Source organism: Chinchilla lanigera, unplaced genomic scaffold (genome assembly GCF_000276665.1).
Source record: "Chinchilla lanigera isolate Chin_1 unplaced genomic scaffold, ChiLan1.0 scaffold00044, whole genome shotgun sequence".
Classification (NCBI taxonomy): domain Eukaryota; kingdom Metazoa; phylum Chordata; class Mammalia; order Rodentia; family Chinchillidae; genus Chinchilla; species Chinchilla lanigera.
In genome coordinates, this window is record NW_004955445.1 from 9,316,569 (window position 1) to 9,329,075 (window position 12,507).

Genomic DNA, 12,507 nt, shown 5'->3' on the forward strand with positions numbered 1-12,507 from the left:
TAAGCTCATCACTGGTCCCAGTCCTAATCTTTCACCTCAGAATCTCTCATCTTTCATGCCCATCATATGGGTTTTTTCCCCATCAATCCATAGAGAATTCAGCACACAAAACTGGTTAAATTACATGGCGTAAGGAGTGGTGGCAGGTTCCCAGACAGCTAGACGATATAATGAAACTCCCAGTCATCCTTCTCTTGAGTGCCCAGTCTCCACAACAGCATTTTTGTAATTCTGATTCAGAATGTTGTGCATTTTCCCTCTGGGGTGAGTTCCTGCTGTTCGACCCTGTTCCCGGGACCATCTGAGGGAGGTGCATTAGCTGACTGGTCTCCGTTTTTGTCTCGAATGTACCAAGTTGTATTGACTGAGCCTTTTTACCCCTGCTGTCTGGACCTTCACGTTGACATTTGTGCAGCTGGTTTGTAAAACCGTGCGGCAGAATGCAAAGATGACGGTGTGTTAGTGCAAGGCTGCGCAAAGACAGAGATGGCCAGATTTCTGCCTCCTCTGGGCAGCACCACCCTGCCACGGTCCCCACTGCCCAGGGTCCCCCTTACCCCTCCTGAGGGTGTCCTTCGGCCTCAGCTGGGTCATGGGGAGCAGGAAGCTGCCAGGAAGGTGAGACAGGGGCATGGGAAGGGAAGAGCCCAACTTCCCTCTCCTTCCTTCCTCTCTCTCTGCAGTCTTCCTGGTGGGCCAAACTGCCTTTTCCCCAGCAGCAGCTGGGCGGGGCCTGGCAGGGCAGGGGGAGGATGCGTGCGGTGCCAGCACACTCACCATCTGTCTCCCTGCTCGCTGGCATCTCCCAGCTTTTGGCCACCTGCGAAAGAGCTGTCGTGCGTCTGTTAAGGGACGTGAAGGCGTTGGAAGCAGAGTCTGGCTTTCCATTCATGCTCTGCTGCGCACCAGCTGAGTGATGGGCCAGGGACTTTAGCTTTCTGGGTCTCCGTTTTCTGGTCTATTAAATGGGGCGATTTAGTCATTCATTCATTCAGCAGCTTCTCATTGATCATCTGTCATCTGGTAGGCATCATTCTGAGTCCTGCAGATCCAACAGTGCACAAGGCAAGAAATGTCACTGTCCTCATGGAGTGGTCATTCTAGTAGGGGAGACTTAAATGATACGTCATGTGGTGTTAAGGAAATAAAGTGAATAGAGGGTGACAGGATGTGTTAAAGGAGTTGCAGTGTGGCTGCTGTTTTAGATTGGTCTTTGGGGAAACTGTGTGAGATGACATTTAAACAGAGATGTAGGTAGAGCGGAGGGGGAGGCAGGGGTTGTCTGGAGGGAAAGCATGCCAGACAGAGGAACCGCAGTGCAAAGGCCCTGAGGTAGGAGTGTGTTTGAGGGGCAGCAGGGAGGCCACGTGTGAAGACCAGAGAGAAAGAGGAGAAATGAGGTCAGAGAGATTGAAAGCGGACAGTAGTGTGGGAGTGGTTAATCTTTGAAAAGAGTCTGAAACTTCACAGAACTTTAAATTGAAGTATAGTACTCATGCCTAATGCAGTCACAGAACGATGACTGCTGACATCTGCCACACTCATGGGACCACCGTGGAGATGAAGAGCGGAACATTCCCATCACTCCAGAAGGCTCCCTTATGCTCCCTCCCGGCCGTGTCCTCTGCCTCCGGGGGATGGCAGGGTGCTTTTCTGACCAAGGGCTGGCTCTGCCTCTTCTGGAGTCTTGTGTGGCTGGAGTCTGACAGGATGTTTTTGGGGCTGGCATCCTTCGGTCCACGCAGCACGTGTGAGCTTTGTGCCCAGTGGGATGTGTGGTGCTGCTGTGATTCTGAGTGGGGTGGGCAGCCCTGGAGTGGCTTGAGCTGATTTGCATTTAGAAAGACTCCCCTGGCGTGTGAGGGGAGAGGCCAGGAGCAGGCGAGGTTCGGATCCTTCCCAAGGCCACCCACGATCGCCATGAGCTGGTGGCCTAAACAATAGAACCCACTCTCTCATGGTTTTTTTTAGGCCAGAAACCTGAAATCAGGGGTTGGCAGGGCTGTGGTCCCTCTGAGGGCTGCAGGGAAGCTCTGCCCTCCCTCTTCAGCTTCCTGTGGGGGGCCTCAGGTGTTCCCTGGCGGTGACAGCATCGCTGCCCTCTCTGCCTGCCTTGTCCCATGCCTTCTCCTCTGTGTCCTCTCTTCCTCTCATACAGATACCAGGCAGTGGATTTAGGGCCCCCCTCATCTAGAGTAGAAATGAGGTCAGAGAGATTGAACCTCAGCTTAACTAATTATATTTGGAAAATAAGGTCACATTCTGAGGCCCAGGTGGGCAAGGCATTTTGGGACCCACCATGCCGCCTACTACAGGTTACTGTACTGGCCCAGACAGGAGGCTGGGACAACTAAGAATTGGGTAGTTGGCGGGAGCAGATATTGGGGCCCCATGGAGTACGAAGGCCCAGCTGACACAACTGCCCTGATAACAGCTTTGGGGTGCTAATGAATGAGGGGAGTTGACTGGGGCCCAAACAGTGAGAAAATGGTAGGACATGTCCCCCAGGCAGTGAAGGCTGGGGTAGGAGCAGGCTGCTTTCAGTGTGTGCGGGGTAAGGTGCTTGGGTGACAGCTGGTGGGGATGTGGGCTGGCAGTGGGGGATTCGAGTTTGGAAAGGGGCCAGGCCGGAGAAATAAATGAGTGCTGTCAGCATAAAGATGGCGTTTGAAGCTGCGGGTCGGGGTGCTGTCCGCCAGGAGGAGGGAGCCAGGGGGACAGGACAGCCAGGGCAGGACGCCAGCCATCAGGAGGTGGGCAAGGCCACCAGGTTGCCGCCTCACCTGAATCTCTTCTGTGAAGTAGGAAGATGAAGGAGATCGTTCTCCAAACTTCTTCCCCAGGGCCCGGAGGGTAATGGGAGCGTGATGAATGGCGGCTCTGTGTTTGCTTTTTGTACCCTTCAAATGAAAATAGAGCGAAACAACAGTCTAGCGATTCGGGAGGGCGGGGGGAGCGTGGCCAGTGTCTGGGACAGTCCTGTGAAGACTCCTTGATCCCGCAACAAAGAGACCGGCCTTCCTCCTGCCAGGCCCCGGGGCTTCTGCACGGCACCCCCTCAGCCCCAGCTCCCGTTCTCTGCCCGGAGCTGACATCAGCCGGGGCAGCTTGTGACGAGTGCTGGCTCGGAGGACAAAGGCCTGAGTGTGAGCAGCGTGGGGCCTGGCATCTCCCAGCTGCCACAGCCTGGATGCCCCGTCTGTGCCAGCGGCACGCATTGGGGTGGGAGCCATGAGCAGGGACTCAGGGTCTCGGGATCTGCTTCTTGGAGGAGAGAGCCTGGTTCAGTCTCTGCAGGGCAGTGGAGTCTGGGTGTGGGCTCGGGCCAGGCCTCTGTGCCTCGGTTTTCCCTGGCGGTTGGGAGCAGTGCCACCTGCCTATTCCTGAGGCTGTGAGCATGGGCGCTCCATATACACGAGGCACGGGCTCAGAGCTCCACGTGGGGTGCCCCCAGGCACCGTTCTGTGGTCTTATTTCCACTTGAATGTAAGCGGGGAATCGGCTTCAGTGGGTGGTCCCTGTGCTTGGAACTGTGCCCAGCCCGAGGTAAGCACACAGTGTGTAGTTGGATGAATGATAGGGTGTGAACCCCTTTCCCAAGAGTCCTGACTCATTCCAGTCTGCCAGGGTGGCTTGGAGGAGAAAAACTCCCACGTTGATGGCTGACTTGTTAATTCATTAGTTTGTTAATTCATCCCCTGTGCCCACACTGGGCACTTATGAGCCCTAGGAGCCAAGGACCTTGGGACACAGACTTGGTTTTTTGTTTTGTTTTTTGAGACAGGGTCTTACTGCGCAGTTCAAGCTGGCCTTGAGCTCACTACGTAGTCCAGTCTGGCCTTGAATTTGTGGTGGTCCTCCTGCCTCAGCCTCCCAAGTGCTGGGATTACAGGCGTATGTCACCTCACTTGGCGAGGGCTATAGACCTGTAACTCATGGTTCCTGCCCTCCAACAAAGAGATTCTCCAGTTGGACCCTCTCCAAAGGAGAGGACAATACCTAAGTGTGATTCACAGCCACGTGGAACAAACAATCCCTAGAGGGCCCGGAAGGAAATGTCCTGGGAACTGAGCAAGGAGTGGATTCTAAGCCCAGGGTCCTCAGCAACTGCCCGGCTCTGGGCCCCACCCTTAACTCTGTAAGCCTGAGTATAGCAGTCACGTGACAGCGCCCACAGACCCATTTCCCAGGTAAAGGAAGAAAACATTTTCAGTTTCATTTGAAACTTCCCAGCTCATTTTCCAGATTCCTTCCACAGCGGTAGCCCCTGTGGGAATTTGGTACTTCCGTTTCCCCATGCATGTCTATCTGATTATCTATATGCTGTCCATAAACCATACCTGGCTTAGTTTTCCAGGTTTTTAAAAGGTTCATATAGCCAGGTGTGATGGTGCACACTTGTAACCCCGGCTACTTGGAAGGCTGAGGCAGGAGGATAACAAGGTTGAGGCCAGCCTTGTTCAATCCCCAGTACTGAAAAAAAAAAAAAGATTTATATAAATGGGTTGTACCATACATAACTTTCTGTTTTCCTTTTTTGATCTAGTGTGTTGTGAGAGTTTATCCCTGATGTGTGGCTCTCGCTTTCCTATTTTCTCTGCTCTTTTGTGTGCCATGGTATAAATCTGCTGCAAACAGACTTAAAATACGGAGGTATTTTTCCATTCCGCGGTTAATGGCTATTTAGGTTTCTTCTCGGTCTTTGCATTTCTAGACAGGACAGTTTTGACTTTCCATATTCCTGTTTTCTGGTGGGGCTCTAGGAAAGCCTCACTAGACCAGGAGTTGGCTAGCTCCTCTGGGAAAGGCTAGATGATAAATATTTTAGATTTTGCAACTCTGTGGTCTCTGTAGCAATTACCCTTTATTTTTTTATTTTTTTGGCTTTTCTCCGGTACCGGGAACCGAACTCACGACCTTCCGCTTGCCAGGCAGGCGCTTTGCCACTGAGCTAAATCTCCAGCCCCTCTCTGTAGCAATTATTCAACACTCCCGTGATAACCTGGAAAGACAGTATGTCATGGACGTGGTTCTGTCCCAGTAAGATTTTACCAGCAGAGGAAGTAGGATTTAGTGCACCGGCCAGTCTGCAGAGCCCTGCACCTTTCCCCCGCTCCTTGGGCTTGCTAGATTGTGTCCCAAGTGCCATCTGTAGCTGCATTTGAGAGTTCCCTGTGGTGATGTGAGGGTGGCCACGTCTCTGTGCTGTCCTTGTTGAGTTTTAACAATGGTCTTCTGTCCCTTTGCAGAGCTGCATGCTTTTGGGAGGCCGGAAGACCACAGACATCCCGCTGGAGGGCTACCTGCTGTCTCCCATCCAGCGGATTTGCAAGTACCCGCTCCTGCTCAAGGTGAGACGCACACCTAGCTCCCAGCCACACCATGGAAGTAGAGAAAACTCGGCTCTGACTGGCATCCGCCAAAAAGGAAATGTGTTTGTTTGGGGAGCTGAGAAGTCTAGCAGCATTTTTGGCTTCGGACCAGTCTGGATCTAAACCAAGCCTCTGCCCCTTTCTCTCCTGTTCCCTCTGCCTTCCACCACTCAGCTTGCTTTCCAGCATAGTAGCAGATGGCTGTAGTCACTCTGGCCTCACACCCTCTCAAGTTTAAAGTCAGCAGGAGGGAGCAAACCTGTCTTCTAGTAGTTGTGATGGAAGTTCTAAGATCCACTTAGGCTCTGACCATCTGTGGCCAATGGAACATAATATTCCAAATGCTTTGGGCCTGGGTCACACGGTTTGCCTTGAAGCAATTATACACAGCCTTTGCTTGGACTCTTTATCATCTTCCAGCCTACTTTACCTCTGAAGCAATCATTACCAGTTGGATAGAGCTGGGTTCTGATTGGCTGAGACATGGTCCCATACTCTACTGTGATCCAATGACAGTGAGCAGGCCAGTGTTGTGTTCTGATTGGCTGAGATCTGAGTCAGGTGCTCTGTTCCTGAGCTAGTTACTCACTCTGAGCTCAGACTTGAGTTATGTGTTCCACCTTGAGCTGGTCACTGGAGCCTGCTGGTCACAGCCCCAGGAAAGGTGTCAGATAGGTCCTCTCACCAACATGTGGGTGATTTTTGGAAAGCAAGGAGTGGAGAGGCGTAGGTGTCAGTTTTGCAAACTGAAAATGTCTGCATGCCTGCTGTTTCATCTCTTGGCCTCTGCTTTGGTCCAGTCTTGGTCAGACCTGCTGATGCAGAGCTGCTTCTTATGTATGGACCTAAGAAAGCTTGATCCTGAGCTCCAGAGTCAGCCACTGGGCAGATCCCAAGCCTAGTGAGGACTCTGCCACCATCTGCTGCTCTCGGCCCAGGGTCTTCTGCCTTTGCAAGTGGTGCCGTTGGCTGGAGCCTGTGCTGGCTCTGTCCCAAGGCCTTGTGTCTGACAGCTGTTCCTTGGGCTGACTGCTGGGGTTTGATTTGCCTCCATCCCGCACTTGCTCGTGGGAGCTGTGTGTGTCCTTGCTGTGTGAACTGGGAGAGAGGAGGGGAAGGTACAAGGGAAATCCCGAACTTCACTTTCTGCTTGAGCCTCTAAGCTGGACCAGACAGTGGGACGTCACTGTGTTGGTGACCTAGGCTGCTGACATGTGTGGCCGTGGGGTGGGATGCAGTTCTTCTCTGGCTGAGCTGCTTACCCTTCCAGATACACAGAAGGAGCCCCTGCAGGTGCCATGCTCTCACCTTGGTGCCCAGGCAGGCGGTGGGAGCGCTATGGGTCAGAAGGCTTGCACCAGGTGGACCTTCACCTTGGTGACCTGTGGGTCAAGGCGGCCCTGCAGGGTGCATTAGTGGATCTGTTGGTGTCTTTCCCCGACTCACGTTAGTTGAGTGTTAGGAGGTAGAACACTGTAGGGGTCTGGAGGATGCACTGGTAGAACTGTGAGCTGTGTGTGGCCTGTCTCATGCAGCCTGTGAGCTAAGAATGGGTTTGCGTTTTTTTGTTTGTTGTATTTTGAGTCAGTGTCTCCCTGTGTAGTTCGGGCTGGCCTTGAACTCACTATGTAGTCCACGCTGGCCTCAGACTCACAGCAATCTTCCTGTCTCAGCCTCCTGAGTATTGGGATTATAGATGTGGGCCACTATGCCCGGCTTACTTTATTTTTTTAGAAGGGTGGTAAGCAGAGCAGAAAAGAATAGAACAGACGCACAGCATAGGGAAGAAAATGCGGCAGAAACCAAATGTGGCCAGAGAAGCCACGTATCTACTACTGGCCCTTTACAGAAACTATTTGCTGGTCTTGGATTAGAGCTGAGCTCTGTAACCAGAGGCATCCAGGGTGTGGGTTTATCTCTGCCCTTTTCTAGCTATGTGACCTTGATCTAGTCACTTCCTGTCCTACACCTCACTTTATCTTCTGTAGTCCCTGGTTTGTGTTAATGGCCCTCCCGGGGAATGTGGGAACATGTGCTTACTGTGGTGCTGTGGGATAGGCACTCCCGTTTTGGAGATGGGGTGGATGAAGCACAGAGAAGGGAAGCAGCCTGTCCAGAGCCACCCAGCAGGGCAGCATCAAGGATTGCTCAAACCACACAGCTGCATGTCTGTTGAGAAGCATTTTGGGGTCAGTATCAGGGACGAGGACCTTCACAGTTCCCTAAGTGGGGGCTGAGGAGACTGAACGATGGGCCTGTGTCACGGGGCCAGTGGCCGCTCTGCTTTCCTGGGCTCAAAGCCTTGAGCATCTGACTCGGAGAAGAACCAACAGCTACAGCCCCAGAGCTGGGCAGGAGTGTTACCCTTTGGTTGCTGGACCTTGGCAGAGTCTGGGGTCCCACTGGGCTCTTGGAGAAGCACATTTGGTACTGTTTTTAACAGCTGCGGGCAGGATTCGTGCATAGAGGTGGGCCTGGAGCCTGATGTGAAGCTCAGACCTTCCTGAGGCTGGAATCTCCCACGGGGGCTGGAGTCCGGCGGGATTCTTGGGCTCTGGGTTCCCAGGAGGACAGAGTCCGCAGGGACATGGCCTGTGTGAGGTGTGGGGTGGAAGGAAGGAAACAGCCCATGGGAAACCCGCTGAGGGCCAGAGGTCTGTGGGTTCTCACTCTCGCTGTCTCTGTCTGTCTCTGTCTGTCCCTGTCTCTCTGTCTTTCTCTCCCTCTCTTTTGTGGTAGTGGAGATTGAACTCAAGGCCTTCACACTAAGCTGCATCCCCAGTCCTTTTTTCTGTTCTTTTTTTTTTTTTTTCCTCCGGTACCGGGAACCGAACTCATGACCTTGCGCTTGCCAGGCAGGCGCTTTTGCCGCTGAGCTAAATCCCCAGCCCCTCCCCAGTCCTTTTTAATTTTGTATTTTGAGTCTTACTAAGTCCCTAAGTTGTCCGGGCTGATCTCAAACTTGTGATCCTCCTGCCTCAGCCTCCCAGAGGGCAGGGACCCTCTCCTGTCTCCAGCTGTGTTTATGGAGTGCTGGGGACCAGCCAGCTGGCCCTCAGATTCCTGGGGGGACAGCCACGCTCCTGCCTGACGGAAGTGCTCCGAGTGTCCCGACCTTTGGCACCGCAGCTGGAACGTTTGCATCAGCCGGGACTGAGGGGCCTCCTCACACCCGCCAAGTCCTCTCTGTCACATTTTCCAGCATTTTTACAGAGATGATCCCATGAGCCTGGGCAGCTGAGCTCAGACCCCAGCCTGCCTCTCGGGCCCTTCCGCACTCCAGTGTCCCCGAAGATGTCCCCGAGCCCTGTGCCCTGTGTCCCAGCACAACCCTGGAGGGTGCAGCGCACAGGGTTGAGGCCCCGGGGTGGGAAGAGGGAGCAGGCGAGCCCTGCTTTGGGAGCAGCCGCAAAAAGCTGAACTTGAGTTGCCTAAGAATAGCCGGGACGTTCTATTTTGGCTTCTCATCCCAGGCCGGGGATAGAGAGTTGGCATTTTCGGGCTTTGTTGAGTTTTCCGTCAGTGTGTCCAGGGAAACAGTTCGGGCGTGGGGTGATGCCGTCTGCACAGCTGGCCATCCTGACCCTTTGAGCTGTTTCCTGCTGGTGGCCAGGTCTTGCCAAGGCTTTGCCATGGGTCAGGTGCTAGTGCAGCTCTGGGGTCACCTGGTTCCTGCTTTCGGAGCTCTGGTCACGGTGAGGACACCGGGCCTGTGTGCAGCACAGTGAGGGAGGTGGGTGGAATGCGTGGTCCTCAGGCAGCCCGGACACCAAAGCCTCTCTGGAGGGACAGCTCCCACCGCTGTCTGCCTCTTGGGCCACTTGTTTGTGGTCTCCTTTGCTGGTTCCTCATCTCTGAAACCTGAGTGCAGGTGGCCGTGGCTCTGTGCTTGTGTCTTTTCTCTAGTTAGACTTAGTGCCGTGGCCTCATCCTCTTTGTGGCCTTTGTCTCCCACCCCCTACCCCCACCTCCATCCTCACCCCTGTGCAGAGGATGGAGCCCAGGGCCTTGTGCATGCTAGGCAAACACTTGAGCACTGAGCTGCAGCCCTGGCCCTTTTTCTTTTTTATTTGAGACAGGGTGTCCCTGACTCACTAAGTTGCCCAGCCTGGACTTGCACTTGTGATCCTCCTGCCTCAGCCTCCTGAATAGTTGAGATTACGCGCATGTGCCAGGATACTCAGTCCCCTAGGTAACTCACTGAAAGACTGTGAAGTGCCGCGCCAGTGTGCCCCACTGATCCTGAAACCAGACATTGGCACTGCTATGTGGCAGCTTCTGCTGCCTGGATGTCAGCTGGATTCAGTTCCTCAGATGCTGTGGGGCCCACGGGGCTGACGCTGGGAGCTGTGTCACCCGAGGGGATTGTGGCAGGGTGCAGAGTGCAGCTTTGGGTCCTCTGCAGAGTCTGGTTTCTGTGTCTGTGAGTGACACAGCTGTCACTCAAGTTCAGCACAACGACTTTGCTGTTCGGCTGGCAGGGGTGTGGCTGCTCTGGGGTCAGTGCCCCTGAGAGGGTGGAGTGAGGCTTATAGTTGGGACAGGGTGGCCCCCGTTCTTGGTGGAGGGGCCCAGAGCCTGGGATGTGCGCCCCTCACGGCCCTTGAGGGGGTGGCGGGGTGAGAGGAGAGGATGCACCCAGCGTGTTGACAGCGCCCCTCCCGAGTCCCAGTCCCTGCTGCTTCGCTGCTGCGCTGCAGGCCTGTGGGAAATGATGCCTCAGGCTGGAAAGGTCAGGAGGGGCCGGGGTGAGTCAGGGCTTACAGCTTTGGGTAGTTGGCCAAGCTTGAGCAAAGCCCCTGAGAAGGCCAGGGAGAAGGAACAGCAGCACAAAGGCCCTGGGGCAGGATGTTCTGAGGGACATCGAGGGAGAGTGGGAAAGTGAGCCAGGGAGGTCAGGGCCAGATGGTGCAGGGCTCACAGGCTGTTGTGGGTCCTCATCTTCCCCCTGAGGGACTTGGGCGCTGTGGGAAGTGAGAACGGTGGAGGCAGAGGGCTGACTCCTAACTGGCCTCAGCTGTGTGTGGGCAGAGGGCTGGGTGCTGAGGAGCCAGCCCAGAGGGCGGGGTCTGTGGGGGCGAGGCTGGAGGCTGGGGTTGCTGCCTCCTGTCCTTGGCGGCTTCCACTGGAACTGGCTGCTGGGACCCTCGCCATCGTTCTGGTGACTGCTGCTGTCTCTCTGGGGTTTTCCTCTGACCCTGACCTTAGGGAGGGAGCTCCCATCCTCTGAGGGTTGGCAGTGTCACCTGCTTGCTGAGAAGGCACCGGAAGCGATGCGTCTCTTCTCTGTGGCCCCTTCTGCCCTGGCTCCGCCGTCCTCCCCGACCGCAGCATCCTCCCCATCCTGCTGTTGGGCTGAGCCCCGACACCTCGCCCACAGCGCCCAGCCTGCGCCTGCCCCTGCTCAGGCTCCTTCCTGTGGGGCCGGGGGGCCTGTCCTCGCCTGTCCTTTCAAAGTGAGGCTCTGTGTGCCGTCCCAGGAGCCCTCCTGACTGCCCTTCCCAGGTCCTGCCTGCATTCTGCTCTGTGCCACGCTGTGTCCGAATGCAGAAATGCAGCTCTGCTGCCTCTGACTGTGGGACCAAGGGCAAGTTGCTGGCCCTCTCTGAGCCTCCATTCCCTCCTCTGTGACAGGCTTGCCGTGGGGATCAGACGAGACCGTGAGAAAACTCCTGGAAGCTCTTTGCATGCTCTGGGGAGATGGTCACGTGGAGATGCCGTGGTTTTTATTCGTGCCTCAGTTTCCTCCTCTGTCAGCAGTGCTTTGTTACAGGTTATTATGAAGAGTAAAGGAAGTACTCGTGAAGTGCTTACACGTACTTAATAAGTGTGAGCTGTGGTTATTGTCTCAGTCCGTTTCATTCATTATCAACCAAACTACATTAGGTTTTTTTTCACCAATACTTTCTTCATATATCTTGTTTTATCCTTTTATTTTTGTTTTTCTGTATCCTTAGATTTTAGGTGCTTCTTTTATAAACACTACAAAGCTCCTATTTTAAAATCTGGTGTGTCACTATCTTTTATATTCATTGTGCTATTGCTATATAGGGGTGTGTGTGTGTGTGTGTATATATATATTCCTAATATCTTCTTAATTTTTATCTGTCCTCTTTTTCATTGCCCTCCATCCTCCCGTTTCTTTTGGATAGTTTAAAGTTTTTGGGTTGTTTAGTTTTTTCTGTGTCTGTGTCTGTCTGTCTGTCTGTCTCTGTCTCCTTTCTTCTTCCACTGCTGCCTTATAATTTATAGCCACCATCACCAGCACCACACACCATCACAAATGTGGGTGTAGACAGACCTAATTTAGGGTGAGCCATGCTCTTAAGAAGGTTGGAGCTGGGGGTGAGTGCAGACCTCCTAACCCAGGGCCACGCATATGGACGCCTACAGGGAGGAGGGGATAAGTGAGTGAGCCCCATGCCACTTGCATGGTGGGCGTGGGGTGTGGCAGAGAGGGGCACCTGTCCCCTCCCTACAACAGCCCCTCTGCGCTGGCAGTTGCTCCTGTCAGGTGGAGGTGCAGCCCGGGGTGACGAGAGCCCCGGCTCTGCCGCATGGAGGGTGGGGGCGACGGCCCTCGGTGCAGGCTGCTGCCTTGCACACGGCACACTGCCAGGAGGCTGAGCTGAGAGCGGCAGGCAGCTGGGCCAGGTCGCGCGGCTCATTCTCACCGAAGCCGGGGTGCAGCCGCGATGCCCTCCTCCCGCTGTCCCTGGCCTCTGCAAGCGGCTGGGGTGTCAGAGACCCCAAGCTGCCTTCCTTCCCCATTCATCATCAGCCCTGGAGGTGCTCTTTTCCTGGACACAGAGCGGGGTCTGAGGCAGTCAGAGTCGCAGTCTATTTGTATGAAACTGCATGGGATTTGCATACGTGGAGGTTTTCTTTGCTGTGCGGGGCAGCTTTTTAGTTCTGGGTTTTCTTGGACTTCCACATGTGTTTCGCTTCTTGTTTTCTTTTCCCTTTTCCTCTTTAAGTGGCGGTGGGTCTCCTCAGCCCCTCTTCATTTGCATCCTGCTGTCACCCTAGGGATGGCAGGGGCGCCCAGGAACTGAGCTTTGGAGAGCGCTCTGCTTTCTGAGTGCAGATGTGGAGCCTCGGACAGAAATGTGTGCACAGCAGTGACAGCCCCTCC

At 54.5% G+C, this 12,507-nt stretch overlaps 1 protein-coding gene and 1 long non-coding RNA gene across 2 annotated transcripts in view; both read left to right on the forward strand.

The window, feature by feature from the left end:
• Positions 1-12,507, forward strand: part of Prex1 (phosphatidylinositol-3,4,5-trisphosphate-dependent Rac exchange factor 1) — a gene marked incomplete at its 5' end in the record, with an annotated part of 171,503 nt that overhangs the window by 86,794 nt on the left and 72,202 nt on the right. The window contains 1 exon segment of the mRNA XM_013518315.1: positions 5,250-5,351. Within this exon segment, the coding sequence (XP_013373769.1) occupies positions 5,250-5,351 (102 nt within the window).
• On the forward strand, positions 10,116-11,191 carry LOC106149426. Its single transcript, XR_001235611.1, has 2 exons — positions 10,116-10,253; positions 11,007-11,191. It is a non-coding gene; the product is annotated as an uncharacterized LOC106149426 (long non-coding RNA).